General features: G+C 58.4%; 1 protein-coding gene across 1 annotated transcript; it reads left to right on the forward strand.

The window, feature by feature from the left end:
• Positions 1-13602: 13602 nt before the first annotated feature.
• Positions 13603-21749, forward strand: LOC142360190 (MAP kinase-interacting serine/threonine-protein kinase 2-like). Its single transcript, XM_075412429.1, is given in 14 exon segments — positions 13603-13676; positions 15758-15796; positions 15890-16037; positions 16184-16281; positions 17279-17358; positions 17884-17957; positions 18047-18151; positions 18488-18543; positions 18695-18790; positions 20314-20514; positions 20608-20772; positions 20878-20921; positions 21191-21339; positions 21342-21749. Coding segments are annotated over 14 exon segments (1422 nt in total). The 5' UTR covers positions 13603-13628; the 3' UTR covers positions 21461-21749.
• The last annotated feature ends 275 nt before the right edge of the window (positions 21750-22024 follow it).

The following is a 22024-nucleotide window of genomic DNA, read 5'->3' on the forward strand; positions in this document are numbered from 1 at the left end:
TGTAACCTGTGAAATGAGGCTGTAACACGTAACTGATGCAACAGCAGATTTATAGTGACAGAACTGTGCACAGATAGTTGTGGAGAATACAGATGGTAATTAATTTTTAAATGGCTTAACTGGAATTGGCTTTAACAAAGGGGATCTGTGCTTGCAGTAAGATTATTTCAAGGAAATCTTTTTGAGGATCTCTTGAATTGGTGAAGGACTTTGACAGGAGGCGTGATGCTAATGAGCATACGCAGAATAATGGGAAATGATTCTTTAAAAAATCAGAACAGAAAAACTTGTGAAGAAAAAACTCAGGGTAGCTGACGTTTTCTACCCCCAAAAATCGCTGGGGCAGGAGTCTGGCTAGCTCTCTGCTGGCGATGCTGTCAGTCTCTTTCCGAGAGCAGTGGCACTGAGTCCTGGTACGAGAGGCCGAGTTGAGAAGCTTTTTGATACGACTCTTGTTGAAATGCGGTCACTGTCCCTGGGTAGAGCTAGCGGTGTGTGCAGCATTTTGCTAGGACAGCTGGCTGGAAGTGTTGGTTAAGTAGTCCTGTCTGTAGGAGCGCAGTGCAAGTATTTTACATCCCGCACAGACTGCCAAAGAAGTAGTGAAGTTCAGCAGACTGAGCTGGCATTTTAAAATGGAGCTTTACTGACTTCAGGCTAAATGCTGTTTTCCTGATGTTTGATACTGCACTGTAGCCATTCAGAGTTGCTCTTTCTGCATCTCACTGCAACAAAAACGATTTGCACTGCGAGTAGTGGTGGAGTCGTTAAAAATGTGCGTGCTCACGTACCAGTAAGGCCAGTATACACCACCTTGAATCAATCAGTGGCTGTGGTAGTTCATGCGCCAGAGGGGAGTGGAAAAGACTGACCCTTCCTGCATGTTTTCACACTAACAAGCAGCAGCTGTTCTGTCTGGTGAGCAGAACCTTTCCCACGTCATCAGGTTCTGCAATTTGCAGTAGCATTATGTCGGCAGCTGCGTGAATCTTTGACGTGAGCATATAGACAGGAAGAATAAACCCTAACCGAATTTGGGAGGAAAAAAAACTGTCGAGAGTGACTGTTTTGAATGAACTTCTATTTTTTTTTTCTTTTTTTTTAAGGTCCAAGTCTCCGTATAATACTTCACCTTGCTGCAGAAGATCACATACCTACTCCAAGTCGAGATCTGCCCGCTCGTGCTCCTCCTCTCGATCATTAAGGCGTTCCCACTCTCGTTCCCGCTCACCATCGCCGCCGTATCCAAGAAGAGGCAAAGGGAAGAGTCTAAAGCATCGCTCTCGGTCAAGGTCACACAGGTCTCAACATTCAAGGTCACGCTCACGCCCATGCAGAGGACAGCTTTCACAGTCAAGGTCTCCAGGGTTTAGAGGCCAGTCTCCCGCCAAATGGACTGCAGCTCGAAGGGGAGGAGAGAGGGAGCGTTTTAACAGAGGCACAGAAGGTCCATCCTGCGATCTGAAGGCTTACTGTGGCACTGAAAGCAGTACTGTTATTTCCAGTTTGACTGACTTTAGAATGGCTTTACTCTTAGTAATGGAATGACTTCAGATGGTGATAGCAAGTAACTTATTTCTTTTGCCTTTAATAAAAATATTAAGACATGATTTCAAATAATAAACAACATACAACAGAAAGAAACTTGATTTGATATGTTTTTAATTAGATGTGTTGCATATTACAAGCCATGTCAGGTCACTGGTAATCAGCCTTGACTTTGCTGTTCAAAAACAACAGGGCTAAACTTGATCAGTTCCCTGAAATCATTAATTAAAATAATAAAAGTCCCTGGGAAAAAAAATAGCAAAGAGTCATTCACAGCTCCAACAGATACCGGAGCAGGCCATCTGCACAGATTCAGTACAGCTGTATTTTTCAGCCCTTTGGTGACATTTGTATTGCATATGCACACCCCCAGCTCGTCCAGAACATCACACCGCAGGCAGAGTCAGGAGAGAGAAAACGTCCTTTTACTGTGGACACCGAGTGCGGGAGCCTGGCAGTCACAGGGGCTCCTCCAGGAGCAGGAAATCAGCACCTGCAGCGACACGGTCAGAGAGCACGGATCAACGCGCAGAGGCAGCAGCAGCCGCGGCTCGGTTCCCCTGTCTCTGGGAACACAGCGCACAGGGAGCTGTCGACAGCCCAGCAGACAGAGCTGCTGCCGGCAGTGGCTGCGCGGTGGCTCTGGCACCTTGTCCCCACGGGCGATGCCCTCGCAGAGCTGTGCGTGCGCAGAGAGGCCCCGTGCCCCTGTGCCAGGCAGCGGGGCTCCGTCGGGAGCCCCCGGGAGCTGCCGTGGGGTCCTTCCCAAACCCTGCGCAGCACCAGCCCGAGCTGCACTGCCTCAGAGCAGCGCTCAGAGCTGGGAAAGACGGGCAAATGAGCGCGGCACACACCTGGGCTTCTGCACTCGCTGGACCCTCCTGCTTTTTTCCACTCCCCGTCTTTTTCTCTCTTGCTTATTTTCTTCTCTTGCTGGCATTCCCTCTCCTCTGCCCACACCTCTTTTCTCTTTCTTTTTCTTCAGTGTTCATGTTCCTGGGGGGAGCCTGCAAACCTTTCCATCCCACAGTGGGATTAGATAGGGGAAACCAGGACCCACTGGAATCAGTTCTGCATTTCACCAGAGCTGACTCCTTTTACCTGCTTTCGTCCAAAGGCTCTTTGGTCCTTCCGCACATACCGGGGAGTCGAGCGGTGTCCCTGGGCTGGCAGGAGGCGAAGTGACAGGTGCCTACACCAGAAATGGCGGCGTCAGCAGGTGGCAAGGGGCGCCCAGGAGTCGTCAGTGACCGTTTGGCAAACAGGCTTTGCTTGGGAAATAGGTCTTGCTGTAGAAAATTTGGAGGTATTTCCTTTGATTAAGCACACGCCTAACACATTTGAGGAACAACCTTTCCAGTTTCACCTACAATGTATCACCCCAAAGAAAAAAAAACACCAAACCCACAGAAACCCAGCAGGGATGGAACGCCAGGAAGAGGCCCAGCAGCCACTTGGACTCATCAGGAACCGCCCTCCCACACCAGACACATTGTCCCAGTGGTGGTGGAGCTGCCGTACCTCTGCCGTTTCCGATCCCACCACCGCTGTGGATGTGCCCATGGGCGCGGGCGACTGCTCAGCTGGGGGACCAGACAGGTCAGCCACCTCCTCCCCAAAGATTTCTCCGCAGTTCTCGGTCATAAACTCCACCAGTGTCTTCACCTGCACACAGCAAAGCCTTGCTCTCAGCGCAGGGGCAGGCAGGCAGCCTCTCCCACTCCTGACCCTTGCTTCGACGCAGCAGGCTGTTGCTGTGGGGCTGCTCTTCCAGGCAGCCACCCCACCAGCGTCTGCTGGAGAGAGGGGGCAGCCAGGGACCTCTCCACAGCCCAGCTCTGATCACCATCCGGCTGCAGCCATCCCGCTTCAAGAAAGCGTACCTTCTCCGTCACCTCCAGCATGGCCTCCAGCGGCAGCAGCTCCTCGTTGGGTGGGCTCAGCAGGTTTGGCCCAACGCGGATGGCCAGGCTGATGACGCTCATCCTGCTGCTGGCTGCGTGCTGGCCGATGTGCTGGAGGAGGGACAGCAGCCGCTTCAGGAGGACAAGATTTGCTGCAGGCAATCTGCCGGCCACCCTGAGGGAACAGGAACACCACGATGACAAAGCAGCTGTTGCCCCAGCCCTCCTCCAAGCTTGCCAGAGGCAGCTGGGAGCCAGTGGCTGTGTTGCGCAGCTCTCCAGGGGCTCTCACAAAATCACAGAATCACAGAATGGTAGGGGTTGGAAGGGACCTCTGTGGGTCACCCAGCTCAACCCCCTGCCCAAGCAGGGTCACCCAGAGCAGGCTGCACAGCACCGCGTCCAGGCGGGGCTGGAATATCTCCAGAGAAGGAGACTCCACAACCTCCCTGGGCAGCCTGGGCCAGGGCTCCGTCACCCTCAGAGGGAAGAAGTTCTTCCTCACCACGCAGTGCACAGGAACACAGTGCAGAAATCAGGAACATGAAATAAAACGAGGAGCTGACATGTGACTGCTAGTGACATGTGCTGTGACAGTTAACGAGTGCGTCCCGTGTGACACAATTCCTTCAGAGGATGATGTCGGAGTAACCCAGAGGTGTTTTTCTCCCCTCTCCCTGTTCCAGGTTTCCTCCAGTAATCGCCAGTCTGATGCGACTCATCCGACGGAAGCTTGCCAGCAGCCGTCACTGTTCCTGCTTGTGGAGGTGAGTTTCTTGTGACAGGGCTGTCTGCCCCAGCGTTTCCTTTTCGGAAGCATCTGATGTTCAGCTGAAAGAGAAATCAGAAATCTTCCACTAAAATTCACGCTTTTCTTTGTTCGTTCTGTTTGGGTTTATGGTCCTGGATTGTTTATCAGCTGGGTAGGTGCAGGAGCGCGTGTGTAGGAACACGGTGGAAACCCTGGAGCAGTGATGGAGCTCTGGTTTCAGCAGCAATGGAGGGATGTGTCATGCCTGCACCCAGTTTTGAACCAGCGTCGCAGTAACTAAAGTTTTTGCATGTGTTACGTGATGGATGTTACATGATGTCCTTCATCTGTTGTGGCTGCTTTAGTTCTTGACTCCATCAAAATCAGCTGTAGTGCTGGAAGCTGCAAAATGTTCTCCTCTTCTTGTGTTATTTGGTGGTTATTCCAACCACCAAACAGCTCTGTGTGGCTGTGCTTTAGCTTTGCAATGTGCAACATTTATGTCAGCAGAGTTCCAGTAATTGCTAGAAATGCAACTGTGGTGTTTGGTTTGGTTGTTGCTTTTTTTTTAAAGTATAAACTATTTCCTCAAAGTTTTAGTGGATTTCATTGGCCAAAGTCACAAGGCATGATTGCACCTTGATTTCATTCAAGCTGTTCCAAGGGAAAGTACTGAAAAATGCTACAGAACCTCTTTCAGCTTCCCCTCCTCCCCACCCTGCTACTAAAGCTGCTGTTGCTCTTTCAGACAGAAGGGCTGTCATTTTCACAGGGTGTCTTTGTCAAGTTTGGCAAAAATCCCGTTCCTGGCTGTGCCACTCCTTCCTGGGTCCTGTCTGTGTGCACACACGGCTGCATTCAGTGGGCGGAATTACGGGAAGGAGTTTGCAGCAGGCTGCTGTCGGCCATGGGCAGTGCTATGGAGTAGTTATTTCTGCAGTAGCCAAGTAGAGCTGTGAGGAACTGGGAAGCGTGCTGAGGTCTGACGTGCCTGGAGACGTTTGGTGATGTACACGTAGCATGGGGTTCTTTCTTCCTTACAGCCTCTCATCTGTCTGTCTGTCTGTCCCAAGGGCTGGAGGCGTCAGTTAAACCCAGTGGCTTTCCACCACAGATGGTGAAAATCTCAGGAGTACGACTTTGGTGGGTCCTGTCGGCACGCGGGAAAGGGCACTGGTCTGCCAAGATGATGTGACATCCTCAGAAGAGTTTGGTGTCTTTTCTCACTTTTGGAGTGTTGCCAAGTTACACTCTGGGCTTTCTCATTCTGCTCTGATCTTGCAGAAGCTCGGTCCTTCTTTGTCCCTCTCCTGGGTACCTTTCTGGAAAGCCATTCCAGAGGCCCGTGGTGTCTGAGCAGGGGCTGTGTCCCTTCGCGCGGTGGCTGTTGGCGAGCTGCCAGCTCACAGGGGCTGGTGGCTGTCACCCTCCTTGCTGTGTGAGGGACAGGGAGCAGATGGGACCCCGTGCTCTCCTGGCCTGCCTGGATGTGTGCTTGGCAGATGTGAGCAGATGGAGATGGCTGCTTTGTTGAGAAGAAACAAGAGTACCTCTGAGATTTAGTCAGTTAAATGCTCAGCTGTTAGGAAAGAAAGAAAAGGCTTCCAGAGGGTGGAAGGCAGGGTGTGGGGGGGCGCCCCGGGGCATGCTGGGAGCTGTAGTCCTGGGGCCTGCCCTGGGGCAGGGGCTGCTGGGTGGCCATGTTGGTTCGCGGGGCATGCTGGGAGCTGCAGGCCCGGGGCAGGGGCTGCTGGGTGGCCATGTTGGTTCCCGGGGCATGCTGGGAGCTGCAGGCCCGGGGCAGGGGCTGCTGGGTGGCCATGTTGGTTCCCGGGGCATGCTGGGAGCTGCAGGCCCGGGGCAGGGGCTGCTGGGTGGCCATGTTGGTGTGGCAGGGACAGGATCCACTGCAGGCCCCGGCTGAGGTGAGGGCTGGGGCTGCCCGTGAGGGGAGCGGGGCCGTGGGGCGGGCACTGGGGGCTGTGCTGCCTGCTGGCCACGCGAGGGGGGCGGGGGGGGAGCTCCCCGCTGGAGCCGGGCCCGGCCGGGGCAGCCCCGGGGGGGAGCCCAGAGCTGGGGAGGGGCAGGGGACGGAGACGGAGCCCCCGGGCACAGGCACCAGCGGGCTTGTGGGCTGAGCAAGGGAAGGCAGAGCTGCTCCTCTGTGTGTTGCCTTTCCCTCTGCTCCCTTCTCCCCTCCCTGTGTGTTGCCTTTCTCTCTGCTCCCTTCTCCCCTCCCTGTCCCTCGGTGAGGCTGGTGTCCTTCCCTGGTGTCCTTCCCTGGTGAGGTGAGCTCCCAGCCCGGGCTGAGGGAGAGAGAAAAGGGGTGAGGGGGGAGGGGTCGCAGCCCTGAGTGTGCAAGTTTCATACAGACGCCCGGTTCTGAAGATACAGCGTGTGTGTGGGTCAGCGTTCCTGAAGATTTTTTTTCCTGGTTGATTTGATGCAGCGTGGTACATTTTGGTGGGAACACGGGGATGATGTATCCGAAGTTGCTGAAAATGAGGTGATCCTGGTCATAGGTATTATTTCTTTGCCTGTTCTGGGAGCATCATTCTGCATGTATTGCTAAATGTATGTCTTCATTTCATTGAAACTGCAGTGTAAAACTGGAAATATTGTACCTGCAAAAGAATGGGAACAGCTGTCCTTGTTCGCCAAGGTGAGCAGAGAAGCAGTGGGGAGCAGTTTGCAGGATCAGAACTTCAGCCTGCTCTGGGTGATAGACCCTCAGGTGGGTAAAGAGAAACCTCGCTTTTTGAAATACAACTCTTCCTATCATGGTATTTCTTTTGTTCGGTTGTGTTGGCAGTCAGACTCTAAACATGTGATTAAACTGTTAAAAATCAAGCTATTTAAGGATTCTTTACTGTCTTAAATCTCATTACAAGCAGTGCACTGTGTTGCCCTGTGGATACTGCATTCTCATGAGTGACCTGACTGGAAGTTTTCCTTTTCTTTCTAGTACAGGGATGCATTTATGAAGGCAAATCCAGGGTACAAGTGGTACCCCACAACAAACCACCATGTGACGGCTCAGACATCCCCTGTTGCAAACAGGAGAAATCCATGGGCTTTGCCTCAGACTCTGGGAGAGATTCACTAAGCCTGAGGAAAGAGACTACAAGGTGAAGAAGTGCCCCAGTGTCACTTCAGCGTGGCAGGTGAGATTTCCACCCATGTTGCTCAAACACAGCAGCTTCAGTTTGTTTGAGGATGCGGCGTTGGAATTGAACTGCAAGAGCAGTTTTCTCTACTGCACGTAGTACTGTAGTGCTGATACCTTTCATGTCCCAAATGCGGTTGCCAAGACTCGAGTTAAAACTCTGCATAACAACCTAAAATTTTCCTTAGTGCATGATTGTTTTGAAGAGTCAAGTCCCGATCTGTGGCATATCATAACGCACACCCTGTATTGGGTCCAGATTTGACTGAAGCTTATTTCAGGGCTATCTGCTGTTGAGGATTTTCATTTTCTAGTCAAAAGGGAAAACGATGGTTAGAGTGATTCACAGATCCGGTAATAACCTGACAGCACAATGTATGCTGTTAACCAGGTGTCCTTTATTACGGCGCCGGGCACACGGGGGATCTCTCCTCCAAACGTGTGCGCCAAACACCCTTTAATTTCAGGTTAAATAGAACTACAATATGCATATTAATCGTTATATTTCCGAGAGCGTATGAATCTATTCCAGTTCTCCTTTAGCAGGTGTATTAGAGCTCCTGGGTGGTCTCTGGTGGTCTTAGGTCGTTACTTCATCTCTTTCGGTAGTCTTCCTCACTTGCCCGTGAGTTACATCCGGGGCGCTGCGCATGCTCGGTTCGTTCTATCTCGTTGCAAAACTGCAAAGCTGCTTTTCGCTGGTTCTTGGTCGCAGCTCCTGCTCTTGTCACAGTCTTGTCCTTGCTAAGTTTGCTAATCTATAAGGAGAGCTTGCAACTTCCACACAGGTGCTTTGTTAAAACTAAAACTAGAAAATACCACTGCAGCTACTTTGGTAAAGTGTCATGTTTCTTATTATTCCTTCTATCAAGAGGTGTTAAAGTTCTTCTGGATGAATGTACCACAGGCGAAAACTTTTTGTATTTAAATCAGTAGAACTGCTATTTAACTTCACTTAAAGAGTGCCCTGTTGTCTATTACATCTTGGAGAGGAAAACATAAAAAAAAATCAGATCTGTGACTAAGTGTAGGTGCAGTGCCTGAACGAATGAAAAGCAGGTCATCTCTCACTGGTGTCCACAGACAGCAGAACTGTTGCAGTCCTGACCTTGAAATACAGAGACATTGACATTAAATACTGGCACCTTAAGAACCTTGGCTTTTACATTGTCTTTCTATATCTCATTTTAGTTTGCTGCCACTCTTTTGTTTCGTTTGTCCCTTGACTTCCTTCATCCTCCTCCCTACTTAGATCTTGTAGAAGGCTAAGTTTTTGAAATCATTTCCTGTATTTGTGGGTATTGCTTGTTTTGCTGTAGATCTCTAGCTTTTTGCATAGCCTTGCTATGTCTGTGTTCGTGTGCTGCCCTCAGGTTTTTAGGTTTTGCCTTGACTTCCTTAATCTTCCTCCCTAATTAAGTTTTCTTTCTAAGTCGAAGGGTTTCCAGAGTGCCCTTGCTTTCTACATTGTGTTACTGCAGTGGATTTAGTTTGCTGCCATGGGTTATTAGATTTGCCCTTCCTTAATCTTCCTCCCAATTTCAGTGTTCATATGAACTCTGAGGATTTCACATGTTGTTGTCTTCAAGAGTTTTGTGTCATTCCTTAGTGCTTACCTTTATTGTTCTATTATTTTTTTCGTTTTTCTTTTAATCTCTGTCGGTTTTTCACTTTTTGACATTCATTTCTTGGTCTTCCTTTCTGCTGTAGTCATTCTGTCTTGGTTTGTGTCTTTATCCTGGCTTTTTGCATTGTCTTTCCACAGCTGTTTCAGTCTGCTGCCACTCTTTTGTTTCGTTTGTCCCTTGACTTCCTTCATCCTCCTCCCTATTGAGATCTTATTGAAGGCTAAGTTTTTGAAATCATTGTGTGTATTTGTAGGTATTGCTAGTTTTGGTGTAGATCTTTATCTTTTTGCATATAGCCTTGCCATGTGTGCCTTAGTGTGCTGCCCTCGGTTTTTAGTTTTTGCCTTGACTTCCTTAATCTTCCTCCCTAGTTAAGTTTCTTTCAAAGTCGAAGGGTTTCCAGAGTGCCCTTGCTTTCTACATTGCGTTTCTGCAGCGGATTTACTTTGCTGCCATGGGTTATAAGTTTTGCCCTTTACTTCCTTAATCTCCTTCCTTATTTTAATGTTTGTGTGAAGTCTGAGGATTTCAAATCTGGTTTTCTTCAAGAGTCTGGTGTCATTCCTTAGTACTTACTTGTATTGTTCTATTTTTTTTTCCTTTGTTTCTTTAATCTCTGTGGGTTTTTCACTTTTTGACATTCTTTTCTTGGTCTTCCTTTCTGCTGTAGTCATTCTGTCTTTGTTTGTGTCTTTATGCTGGCTTTTTACATTGCCTTTCCACAGCTGTTTCAGTCTGCTGCCACTCTTTTGTTTAGTATTTCCCTTGACTTCCTTCAACCTCGTCCCTATTGAGATCTTATTGAAGGCTAAGTTTTTGAAATCATTGCCTGTATTTGTAGGTATTGCTTGTTTTGCTGTATATCTCTAGCTTTTTGCATAGCCTTGCCATGTGTGCCTTAGTGTGCTGCCCTCGGTTTTTAGTTTTTGCCTTGGTTTCCTGAATCTTCCTCCCTATTTCACGGTTCATTTGAAGTGTAACGTTTTGAAATCGCTGTCTTCAAGAGTTTTGTGTCATTCCTTAGGTCGTTAGTATTACAGATTTTCTTTCGAAATCTCTCTTTTAGTTTGTGGTCCTTGTATTTCCCTATAGTTTTTCTTTTGTTCCCTAGTCTCTGTTGGTATTTCACTTGTTGACATTCATGTCTTCGTCTTCCATTCTGTTCTAGTCACCTTTTTGTTGTTTTTCCAGAACACCTTGGCTTTGTACATTGTCTTTCTACATCTCATTTTAGTTTGCTGCCACTCTTTTGTTTCGTTTGTCCCTTCACTTCCTTCATCCTCCTCCCTACTGAGATCTTATTGAAGGCTAAGTTTTTGAAATCATTGCCTATATTTGTAGGTATTGCTTGTTTTGCTTTAGGTCTCTAGATTTTTGCATTGTCTTTCTATGTCTGTTTTAGTGTGCTGCCCTCAGGTTTTTAGGTTTTGCCTTGACTTCCTTAATCTTCCTCCCTAGTTAAGTTTCTTTCTAAGTCGAAGGGTTTCCAGAGTGCCCTTGCTTTCTACATTGCGTTTCTGCAGCGGATTTACTTTGCTGCCATGGGTTATAAGTTTTGCCCTTTACTTCCTTAATCTCCTTCCTTATTTTAATGTTTGTGTGAAGTGTGAGGATTTCAAATCTGGTTTTCTTCAAGAGTTTTGTGTCATTCCTTAGTACTTACTTGTATTGTTCTATATTTTTCCTTTGTTTCTTTAATCTCTGTCGGTTTTTCACTTTTTGACATTCACTTTTTGGTCTTCCTTTCTGTTGTAGACATTCTGTCTTGGTTTGTGAAACTCCCCCAGGCACCAGTACAGGCTGGGGCGGCCCTGCTGTAGAGCAGCTCTGCGGAGAGGGACCTGGGTGTCTTGGTGGACGACAGGCTGACCATGAGCCAGCAGCGTGCCCTGGCTGCCAAGAAGGCCAATGGCATCCTGGGGTGCATTAGCAGGAGTGTGGCCAGCAGGACGAGGGAGGTTCTCCTTCCCCTCTACACCCTAGTTAGGCCTCATCTGGAGTGCTCTGTTCAGTTCTGGGCTCCCCAGTTCAAGAAAGATGAGGAGCTACTGGAGAGAGTCCAGAGGAGGGTTAGGAGGATGATGAGGGGACTGCAGCATCTCTCCTACGAGGAAAGGCTGAGGGAGCTGGGCTTGTTCAGCCTGGAGAAGAGAAGGCTGAGAGGGGACCTTAGAAATGCCTCTAAATATCTGCAGGGTGGGGGTCAGGAGGACAGGGCCCAACTCCGTTCAGTGGTGCCCAGCGATAGGACAAGGGGCAACGGGCACAAACTGGAGCAGAGGAAGCTCCAGCTGAACACGAGGAAGAACTTCTTGCCTCTGAGGGTGACAGAGCCCTGGCCCAGGCTGCCCAGGGAGGTTGTGGAGTCTCCTTCTCTGGAGATATTCCAGACCCGCCTGGACGTGATGCTGAGCAGCCTGCTCTGGGTGACCCTGCTTGGGCAGGGGGTTGGACTGGGTGACCCACAGAGGTCCCTTCCAACCCCGAACATTCCGTGATTCCGTGACCCACAGAGGTCCCTTCCAACCCCGAACATTCCGTGATTCCGTGACCCACAGAGGTCCCTTCCAACCCCGAACATTCCGTGATTCTGTGACCCACAGAGGTCCCTTCCAACCCCGAACATTCCGTGATTCCGTGACCCACAGAGGTCCCTTCCAACCCCCAAACATTCCGTGATTCCGTGACCCACAGAGGTCCCTTCCAACCCCGAACATTCCGTGATTCCGTGACTCACAGAGCGCCGTGGCAACCCCCAAACATTCCGTGGTTCCGTGGTTCAGTTGAGTGTGCAGGGAGCGTGCAGGGAGTGTGCAGAGAGGCCAGGCGTGCACAGGGAGCAAGTCGTGAGCGTGGAGCGTGAGCAGTGACCATGCAAGGAGCATGCGGTAAGTGTGCATTAAGCGTGCAGTGAGTGTGCAGACAGGCCAGGAGCGTGCAGGGAGCTTTCTACGATGGCACGACTGGTTGGGTAGAGGAGGGGAGAGCCGTGGGTGATGTCTGCCTCGACTTCAGCAAGGCTTTTGACACGGTCTCCCATCACATCCTCCTAGGGAAGCTCAGGCAGTGTGGGCTGGACGAGTGGTCGGTGAGGTGGATTGAGAACTGGCTGAATGGCAGAGTTCAGGGGGTTGTCATCAGCGGCGCTGAGTCTGGTTGGAGGCCGGTAACTAGCGGTGTGCCCCAGGGGTCAGTACTGGGCCCAGCCTTGTTCAACTTCTTCATCAGTGACCTGGATGAAGAGTTAGAGTGTACCCTCAGCAAGTTTGCTGATGACACCAAACTGGGAGGAGTGGTGGGTACACCAGCAGGCTGTGCTGCCATTCAGCGAGACCTGGACAGGCTGGAGAGGTGGGCAGAGAGGAACCTGATGAGGTTCAACAAAGGCAAATGCAGGGTCCTGCCCCTGGGGAGGAACAACCCCAGGCACCAGTACAGGCTGGGGCGGCCCTGCTGGAGAGCAGCTCTGCGGAGAGGGACCTGGGTGTCCTGGTGGACGACAGGCTGACCATGAGCCAGCAGCGTGCCCTGGCTGCCAAGAAGGCCAGTGGCATCCTGGGGTGCATTAGCAGGAGTGTCGCTAATTGGGGCGCCCTCGTTAGCAGCGCTAATGTAGAGCAGGGCGCTGATTGCCCCGGCTGCGAGGGGCGCGGGATTTGGGTGGGCTTGGGGGGTCCCGACCCCCCCACTCTGGCCCCACCGGCACTTTGGGGGGGGGGGGCACACCCGAACTGCGGGGAGGGGGGCGGAGCGTGACGCGGTGCCCGGGAGGGGCGGGGCATGGGGGGGCGGGGCGATGGCGGCTCGGGAGGGGGCGAGCAGCCAATAGGCGGTGCAGGCGGTGACGTCATGCGCAGCCATTGGCCGAGGCGCCGCCGCTCGGCGCGTGCGTTCTGAGCCCGGGTCGGCGTCAAGCGATACGTGGGGTGGGGGGAGGGGAGGGGGGGACACCCGCGCCGTGACAGGCTCCCACGGTGCCACCCAGCCGGGGTGGGGCCGGGGTGGGGGGGGCTGTGCTGTGACCCCCTGCTGCGCGCAGGCCTCGCGGCTGAGCACCGCCCCGCTCGTGACATGTGTGGGCTGTGGGGGGGGGGAACCCGGGGGGTGTCTGTGGGGCTCCCCGCACCCCGCCTGGTGCAGCCAGGGGGGGGCTGTGGGGGTCCCCGCCCCTGGGCGCAGCGTGGGGGGTGGGGTGGGGGTGTGTCCCCGCGGGGGGGCGGTGTCACACGGCGGGGGCGGGGCGGGGGGGCGGAGCCGCCGCCATAAAGCTGCGGGGGGGGGGCGGGGGCACGTCCCCTCCCGGCGGTGCGGAGCGATGCGGAGCGGAGCGGGCTGCGGTACCCCCGGCAGCGGCGGCTCTGCGGGGGCCGGTGAGCGCCGGGGGGGTTTTGGGACCAGGGGGGCTCCGTGCGGGCCCCGTGCGGGCCACAGCCCCCTGATACCCGCCCCCCCGGGCTCCTCTCTCCACAGGTCTCGGCCTACCCTCGGCCCCCCCCCGATGCCTCTGCCCGCCCCTCCGCATCCCTCCCCCCCCTCCCGGTTTATTTTCCTGTTTTTGTTGGTTGCTTGGTTGGGCTTTTTCCTACCCCGCGCCCCTCCCTTGTTTCTCCCTTCCCCCCGCCCGCAGCAAGATGGTGCAGAAGGAATCTGAGATCCCCGGTTTCCACCGCTCCTTCAAGGTAAGGGGGTGCTCCCCGCCCCCGTGATGCTCCGGAGGGGGTAGGGGGTTGGGGTGCTCCGGGGGGGGATGGGAGAGTGCGGGGTTGGGGTGCGGGTCTGCGGCGGTTGGATCCCCTGCCCGGAGTGGGGGGGGGGGGGGGGGGCACGGACACACATCAGCGACCTCCCCCTTCCCCCCCCCCCCCGAGGAGGGAGGGGAGCGCTCAGGGTGCTGCCACCCAACCCGGGCCGCAGGACCCCCATGTCCCGCCGGCCCGGTGGTCGGGGTGCTCCCCGAGGGGGGGTCAGACACCCCCCCCCCCCCCCCCCCCCACAGCAAGGCTTTGCTCACCCCGCTGCAGCTCCCACGGGTGTCCCCCGTGGGGTGGGTCAGCGGGTGGGCTGCATGTTCCCCCCCCCCCAGCTGCACTCATTCACCGCACGTCTGCGAGCAGGGGGTGGGGGGCTGCCGGGCCCAGCCCGGGACCTGTTGTGCGAGGGCCAGATCCTGGCAGGGGGTCTGCAGCCAGGGCACCAGGACCCCCGTGCCTCCCGGTCACTGTCACGCGAGGGGGGTGCGAGGGGGGGGTCTGGGTCCCCCAAACGCTCTCGTCAGCCGGGCAACTTCGTGGGAGCTTTGTTTAGTTTGGCTCCCGGGGTGCGAGGGATGCTGGGACCTCACCCGAAACCTGCCCGGCTTATTTTAGCTGACACCTAATCCTGCTTTGAGGACTTCTGGTTGGGGTTTGGGCCCCCCCTCCATCCCCCCCTCCATCCCCCCCTACGTTCCCCCACCCCGGGTGGTTGGGGACCAGGACGGGGGGGACACGGGGGACACCTCGGATGCGCTGCCGGAGCCGCCGCGCAGCGTCTGCCCTGTGTGTCCCATCCCCCAAACCTTTTGTGCGCCGGTGCTGCGGCAGCGGGCAGGGCCCCCTGTCCCCCGTGTACACCCCTGGTGCCCCCCCCCGGGAGGCCTCATCCTGCCCGTGGTGCAGGGACTTGGGCCCGAGCCGCTCATCCCCGCCATGACATGGGGGCCTTGGGGGGGGCTGGAGGGTGAAACCTCACTCCGCAAACCCTGATACTGTCTTTTTTTAGAGGGTTGGGGGGGGAATCTGGCCAAACGCTGCGCAGGAGCGTTTTCAGGCATCAGGAGTGGTGCTTGGTTGGGGGGAGATGCTCGTGGCATCCCCGCACCGCGATGGGGACTCCCCGGCCCCTCGAGAGCCGCCCCGGCAGCAAACAGGCGCTTTCGGGCTGTTTCTGGCGGCGGTGGCCGGGGCTGGCTGCTCCCGCGCCGCGCTGGGGCTGGCAGCCGGCCCGGGCACCGGGGCACCGGGGCGGGTTGGGGAACGCCGCCGGGAGCTGCTGCCTCCACCCAAACAGATTTCGTAACCCCGCGGAGGACGGGGCCCTTTCGCCTCGCGGCCGGGTGCCCCCGGCACTGCCCCGTCCCGCGGTGGGGTGGCTCGGGGGGGGCTGAAGTTCCCCATGTCCCCTTTGGGGTGCTGGGGGCGGAGGCGCTGGGTTTGGGGTGGGGGAGGCAGTGGTTCCCACACCCATCGCCCATGTGGGGTGCAGGGAGGGTTGGGAGCGGGGCCCGATCCTGCCAGGTCACAGGCATCACGCAGCCACGGGCACGGCGCTCACCGGAGCGGCGCTGAGTGGGCTCCGGCCCCCCGTGACCTTGCGGGGAGGCGGGAGGACGCGGTGCGGTGGCTCCGGAGCCCGTCCTGCCCTGTGGCTCTTCGTCCTCCCCCCCTCGCTGTAGTTCAGGTCAGGGTGGATATTCGGGGCTGGGTTGGTACGCGCAGCCCCAGTCCCTCTCATCATCGCCCGCGTGCCGGCCTGGGGCTGCTGGCACAGAGGCATGACCCCGCGGCAACATCCCCGGCAGGAGACGTGGTCAAACCCTTCCTCCTCCTCCTCCTCCTCCTCCTCTTCCTCCGGCTCTGCTGCATCCCTCTGGCAGCAGCGCCGTGAGCCGGTGCCCTGCACGAGCAGAGCGTGTGCCAAGGCCAGCGGCGTGCCTGGACCGGGCGGGCGGCGGCGGCTGGTCCAGCAACTGCCGTCTCACTCGTGTTCTTGGCCCTTGCAGGAACAAAACCCCTTCGAGCTGGCGTTTGACCTGGAGCCCGTCTTCGAGTGCCCTGGACCTCGGGATGTCGGCCCTCTGCATTCCCCCGAAGGCGTTGAGGGGCTGTCCCAGGGGTGGCGATGCTGGGGGGAGCGCAGGGTGGCTGGGGGTGACTCAGGCCAGTGGCTTTGCTCCGGCGCAGATGTGCCTTTGAGTCAGCCCATCGACATCCCCAGCACCAAGAAAAGGAACAAGAAGCAGCACTGCAGAGCCACCGACAGCTTCTCCGGCAGGTTCGAAGGTGAGCGGGGCTGCCCAGGGACCCCAGGGGTCCCCCCCCGGGCTGCGGCAGGGCTGGGGCCCTCCTGGTGTCCCCAGGCTCGGGGACAGCCGTGGTGTCCCGTGCCGCGGTGGGGCCGGCAGCTCAGGCGCCCTCTCTCCTGCCAGATGTTTACTGGCTGCATGACGAGGTGCTGGGAGAAGGGGCCCAAGGCAGAGTCCAGTCCTGCATTAACCTCGTCACCAACAAGGAGTACGCAGTGAAGGTAAAGCTCTGCGGCTTGGGGCTGCAGAGCCGGCTCCTGCCCACCCCCTGTCTCAGTTTCCCCTTCTGCCCTCCACATCCTGGGCTCCTGGCTCTCCTGGCTGTGCGGAGCTGGCACAGGACGACGGTTTCACGGGGTAGAGGGGATGGAGAGGGGCAGGAGCGGGGCAGGGCCAGGCCACGCAGGTGGCACGCTGTCCTCTGCCACCGCCCAGCTGCAGGACCTTGGTCAACCCCCTTAGCCACGCTCCTATCCCTGTAAATTAGGGCAGACACGAGATTAAATTAACGCTTGCGCCGCGTCTAGGGACTTGGGGCAAGCAGGGGCATGTGGTGCGGCAGGGTGGCCAGCCCCCGCTCGCCCCAGGGAGGTCTTCGTGCCCCCGCGAACACTAGAGGGGTCAGGGTGAGCCAGCTGCTTTTTGGGGCTGGGGATGGTGGTGCCGCATCCCTGCACCCCACAGGCTCCCAGTCACGGCGTGGGGGGGCTGGGACAGGCCCTGTGTCCAAACGCAAGGGGCACTTGGCTTCCCCTGTTGCCCTGGGGTGCTTTTGGGTGCCCAAGGAGGGAAACTGAGGCAGGGGGAGGGCTGCATGGTGGTTGGGTGTTCAGTGTGCCCCAAAGGGCTGGGGGTCAGTGAGACCACCCAGCTCTCCCCCGTGGGTGGAGACCCCCTGCTCACCCCATGGCACGTCCACCAGGCACCCGCTGTGCCAGCGCCCGGCGGGGCGAAGGGCCGTGCTCCGCTGCCGGGGCGGCTGCGCCGGGGCTCGGCCGCAGAGCTCGCCTTGGCTGCAGGCCCCGGGAGGGAGCGGCTTGGCCCCGCTGCCGGGAACAGCCTGTTCTGCTTCTTTAACCTCTTCGGGCACCCCCCGCCTGCCTCTGCCCGGCCCCGGGGGTCCCCAGCGCCGGGTGGGTTGGGGCGCAGTGGTTGCCGGCCCCGGTCCCTCCCCAGCAGCGGTGCCTCTCCCTGAGTCTCGCCCGCTTTGCCTTGCAGATCATCGAGAAGCGCCAGGGCGACGTCTGCAGCGGGGTCTTACGGGAGGTGGCGATGCTGAATCTGTGCCAGGGACACAGGTACCGCAGGGCAGCCGCCGTCCCCATCCCCCACCGTGGCACAGGGCGCGGGCTGAGACCGGGCTGGCGCTCGAGACACCCATGGGCGGCAGGCAGGCCGCCCTCCTGCGCGGCTCTCCCTCCGCGTGGCCTCGCCGGGAGCATCCCGAGGCGACGTGGAGCCGCTTGCCATGACGACGGGGCCGCGGCGGCCGAGTTGGAGCGGTGCCAAGGGGCGAGCCGAGCTGCCGCCGCGGCGTTCGCCGTCCCGCCGCGGAGAGCTGCTGAGCGGGGCTGTTTCTGGAGCGGGGCGAGCGAGCCAGGAGGGTCTGCGAGCAATTAGGGAGCGGGGCCCGGCGCTGGAAGCCCCTCTCCCCACTGGAATGTGGCCGGGGGCCCCAGCCGCGTGGTTTCAGTCGCTGGAAACCCGATTTTCTCCTCCGTTGGCCCTGCCCCGGGGAGCCGTGTGGGGTGGGGGGCTGCGGGGAGGGGGGGACCCCGCGATCTTTTTGGGGGGATGCCAGGCTGACGCCGCTGTCCCCGCAGGAACATCCTGCAGCTGATCGAGTTCTTCGAGGAGGAGGAGAGGTTTTACCTGGTGCTTGAGAAGATGAGGGGAGGTGAGTGTGGTGCCGGGGCGGGGGGAGCGGGGGCGGCAGGAGCCCCCCCAACACCCACGAGCCCCCACTCCGCTCTCGCCCGGCCGCAGGCTCCATCCTGACCCACATCCAACAGAGAAGCCGCTTGAACGAGCTGGAGGCCAGCACGGTGGTGCGGGACATCGCCAGCGCCCTGCACTTTTTGCACAGCAGAGGTGAGCCGAGCCACCCCGGGGTGCAGCCGTGCCCCCCCCAGCCGGGGGGTGCTGCCCCCCCCTCCTGCCCAGGGAGCAGGGCCCGGTGCCGGCCGCGGGCGCGCAGGGTCAGGCCCGGCTGCGTCGTGTTGTCGCGGTGCGGAGTCTGCTCCTCCGGTTTGGCCGGGACTCGGGGCCAGCAGCAATTTGTGCCCTTCGCCATGACGCGGGCGGTGATTTGGGGTGGGGAGGGAGGGGTCCCTGCGCCACCCCCAGACCTTCTGCTGTGGAAATCTTGGGGGGGGGGGGGGGGGGGGGCAGGCTTTTCCACTCATCGCCTCTTCTCCCCCCTCCCAGGAATTGCTCACAGGGATCTAAAACCGGGAAATATTCTGTGCGAGCGCCTGGACCAGGTGAGCGGGGAGCAGGGGGTGGTGCCGGGGCTGGGGGGGCCCTGGTTCCCCGCGGGGGATGCTGCTGCGGCAGCTGGGGCGCGAACGCGGGGCTGAGGGTACCCGGGGGCTGCTGGGGGGGGTCACTGACCGCTGCTCCCCCCCTCCCCAGGTCTCCCCAGTGAAGATCTGTGACTTCGGCCTGGCAAGTGGCATCAAACTGAAGGGGAATTGCTCCCCCATTTCCACCCCGGAGCTGCTCTCGCCGGTAAGCGTGCAGACCATGGGGCAGGGGGGGTATAATGTCGATGGGGGGGGTGCTGGGGGAGGGGTGGGTGTTGTGGAATGTCCATGGAGGGGGGAATGTCCCTGGTGGGGCTCCCCCAGGCTTTGGGGCTGCGTGCAGCCCCCCGCTGCTCGTCGCTCCCGTCGCTGCGGGACCCCCCTCGGCAGTGGCAGGCGAGATGCGGTTCTGTAACGCGGGGGGGCCGGGCAGCGCAGGGGGGGCTGGCGCAGAGCCCGGGCTGCCGTGAGCCTTAGCAACAGCCGGCCCCGGCGGAGGCAGCTGCGCAGAGGCTGCGCTTTCGGGGAGAAGTGGGTCAGGCGAGGGGCTGGGGGGGCCACTGTGATCCCCCCCACTCCGGTTGTGGGTGAGAGGGGGCTGGGGCTGCTTGCGTGCGGTGCAGCCCCTGCAGGGTGGGCACCCCGAAAGCTTCTGGGGTGCCCCTGCGTTGCAAGGAGCTGTCTCACATTTGGGGGGGGGCACATACCAAGCCTGCCCCCCCCTGCAGAAAGCCCTGCTCCCCTTATCACCAGCAGCAGGGCCCCCCCCCGTGCAGGTGTTGCCCTGTGCCCCGCTGTTTTCGGGGTGCTCACGGTGTTTCCAGGGTGCTCACGTGCTGGGGGGGGGCAGACCCTGGCCCACGCGGGGTGCCCAACAGCAGAGGGGGGGCCAAAACACCCCCCCCCCCCCTTGTTCCTCCGCGTTTCCCCTCCGCCAGGGGGAGGACCTGAATTTCTGAGGTGTCCCGAGTTTCCCGTTCTCAGCAGCGGGGGCAGAGGGGGGTGGGTGCTGTGGTCCCTGCCGGGTGGAAGCCCATGCAGGGTGCTGTGGGTTGGGCTTGCGTGGGTGTTTTTTCTTCTTCTTGCGGTGGCATCAGCTGCCGAGGCCGGCGAGGCGTCTCGTTTGGAGGCCTCTCGTTATGTTACGGGGTGATTATCTGCTGGCTGCAGCTCTGCTCTCCCCTGGTCACGAGGCGGTGCGGGCTGCAGGTTGGGTCACGTGCGCTGGAAAGCCCCAGAGCCCCGGCAGCTGTGGGGGAACCATGGGGGAACGGGACCGCTGGCTCTCGCCTCGCATCAGCGTTAACTCCTCCGGCACCGGATCCGGCGCCCGCTGCGGCGGCCCTGCCCGCGTCAGGCGGGGGAACAGGCAGAGCCGGCTCCGTCCCCGCCGCCCGCCCGCCATGTCCCGGGCGATGGGACGGACGCTGCCCCGCTGAGCCGGCCCGGTGGCGGCAGTGCTGGGGGGCGGTCCGGGGGGGTGTTGCACCCCTTTAGGGTTTTATTTTTTTCGGGGTGGCAGGGCTGTGACATCCCCCGCGTGGCGATGGGAAACCTGGCTGGGATGATCTGCCCTGCCAGGACCAAACCCGGGAAGCGGCCGTGTCTGCACCCTCATTTTGGAGGGGGTAGCCCCTTAGTTCTGGCAGACACCCCCCCGTCCCTGTCTCTCAGCTCTGCCCCATCGCTCCCCTGTCCTTTGGGGCTCAACCCCGCCTCTCCCCGCAGTGCGGCACCCCCGAGTACATGGCCCCGGAGGTGGTGGAAACTTTATACGGTTACGAGGAGGCACCCACCTACGACAAGCGCTGCGACCTGTGGAGCCTGGGCGTCCTCCTGTACTTCATGCTGAGCGGGTACCCCCCCTTCGTGGGCCGCTGCGGCTCCAGCTGCGACTGGGACAACGGCCAGGCGTGCTACACCTGCGAGGTGCGTGGCGGACCCCGGCAGTGCCGAAACCCGCCGCTGGTTTGGCAGCACCCCTCCCAGCTCAGCCGCTTTTTTATTTACCCCCCCACCCAGGTGATGCTCTTGGAGAGCATCCAGGAAGGGAAGTACGAGTTTCCCGACAAGGACTGGGCGCACATCTCCTCTGGGGCCAAAGATCTCATTTCCAGGCTGCTGGTGACAGATGCCAAGAAGCGGCTCAGTGCGGCCCAGGTCCTGGAGCACCCCTGGGTGCAGGGGGTGAGTGCTGCTGCCCCCCCTCCCCCCCTCCACTCCCCAATGCCGGGGTGGGGGGACACCCCATTGCGGGGTGCTCGGCTCTGACCTGGCTGCGTTTCGTTGCAGTGTGCCCTGGATAACACCCTGCTGACCCCCATCATCTTGCAGAGGTGAGCGTGGGTGGCCCTGGGGTGGGGGTGGGGGACACATTCCAGCCCCCCAAATCCTGGCTCCTCTCCCCAGTGAGCTGCTCTCAGCTCTGCTTGGCTGCGGCTCTCGCCATCTGGGCAGCGGTTGCAGCACGTGATTCGGGCTGGAGCCGTGTTTTTGGTGCCTGACCCATCTGGCGTGGCATGCGCGTGAGGGGACACCCCGATATTTGCCCCCCAACCTCCCTCCAGCCCCCCGCATCCCACCCTGAGCTGCTTTCTCCCCGCAGGAAGAGCAGTGCCAAAGAGCTCACCTCCTTCGCCGCAGAGGCCGTCGCCGTCAGCCGCCAGCTGACATGGTGCGACAAGGATGAGGAAGAGGAGGCGGAGGAGGAAGCACGGCCCGTCACCATCAGTGCTACCTCATGGGCCATGCAGCTCTACCCCCTCCTGAGTCCAAGCTGGTGGCCAAGCAGCGGCAGAAGTGCAACCTGGTCAAGGCGGTGGCTGCTGGGCAGCACCTGGTAGCCCCCGTGGTCCTGGTGGCTGACCAAGCGTGAGCTGCACCCCTCGGACCTGCTGTACCCCACGTCCCCCCCATCCTCCTTCTTTCTTCCCTCCCCCCCCAGCCCCCACCATTTCTGGCTAGTGACAAGATCAGGACTCGTCCCTGTGGCTGGTTTCCAGGGTTTTGCTGATCTTGTAGGTCTGGGGTTGGGAGGGTTTCTTGAAGATCTGTTTTTTAAGGTATTAAATCATTAAGGTTGCTTCACCCAGGACATCTGACTGACACACGGACTTTTGTTTCCCCGACTCTTGGTTTCTGCTCTGAGATTTTTTCCTCCCTCCCTGACACCAAAGGACTCTTTGTATCCGCGGCCGCTTTGCCGAGTTCAGCTCATTTCATGCTGTGAACAAAAGGCCCTCGGTCGCGTTTTCGACAACGGGAGTTGCGTTTTAACCTCGTCCCTCCCTTCGGAGCTGCGGGTCTTTCTCCGATGTTGGGGTCGATCCCACAAACCCCCCCTCCCGGGGGTCTGGGAGGCATCTCCCGGGCGCAGGGACCCCCGCCGTCCCGTGCTCGGGGGCATCCCCGGCTGCGCTTCGAGGGGCTGCGGCAGGCA

The sequence above is a fragment of the Opisthocomus hoazin genome, unplaced genomic scaffold (assembly GCF_030867145.1).
Source record: "Opisthocomus hoazin isolate bOpiHoa1 unplaced genomic scaffold, bOpiHoa1.hap1 HAP1_SCAFFOLD_53, whole genome shotgun sequence".
Lineage (NCBI taxonomy): Eukaryota > Metazoa > Chordata > Aves > Opisthocomiformes > Opisthocomidae > Opisthocomus > Opisthocomus hoazin.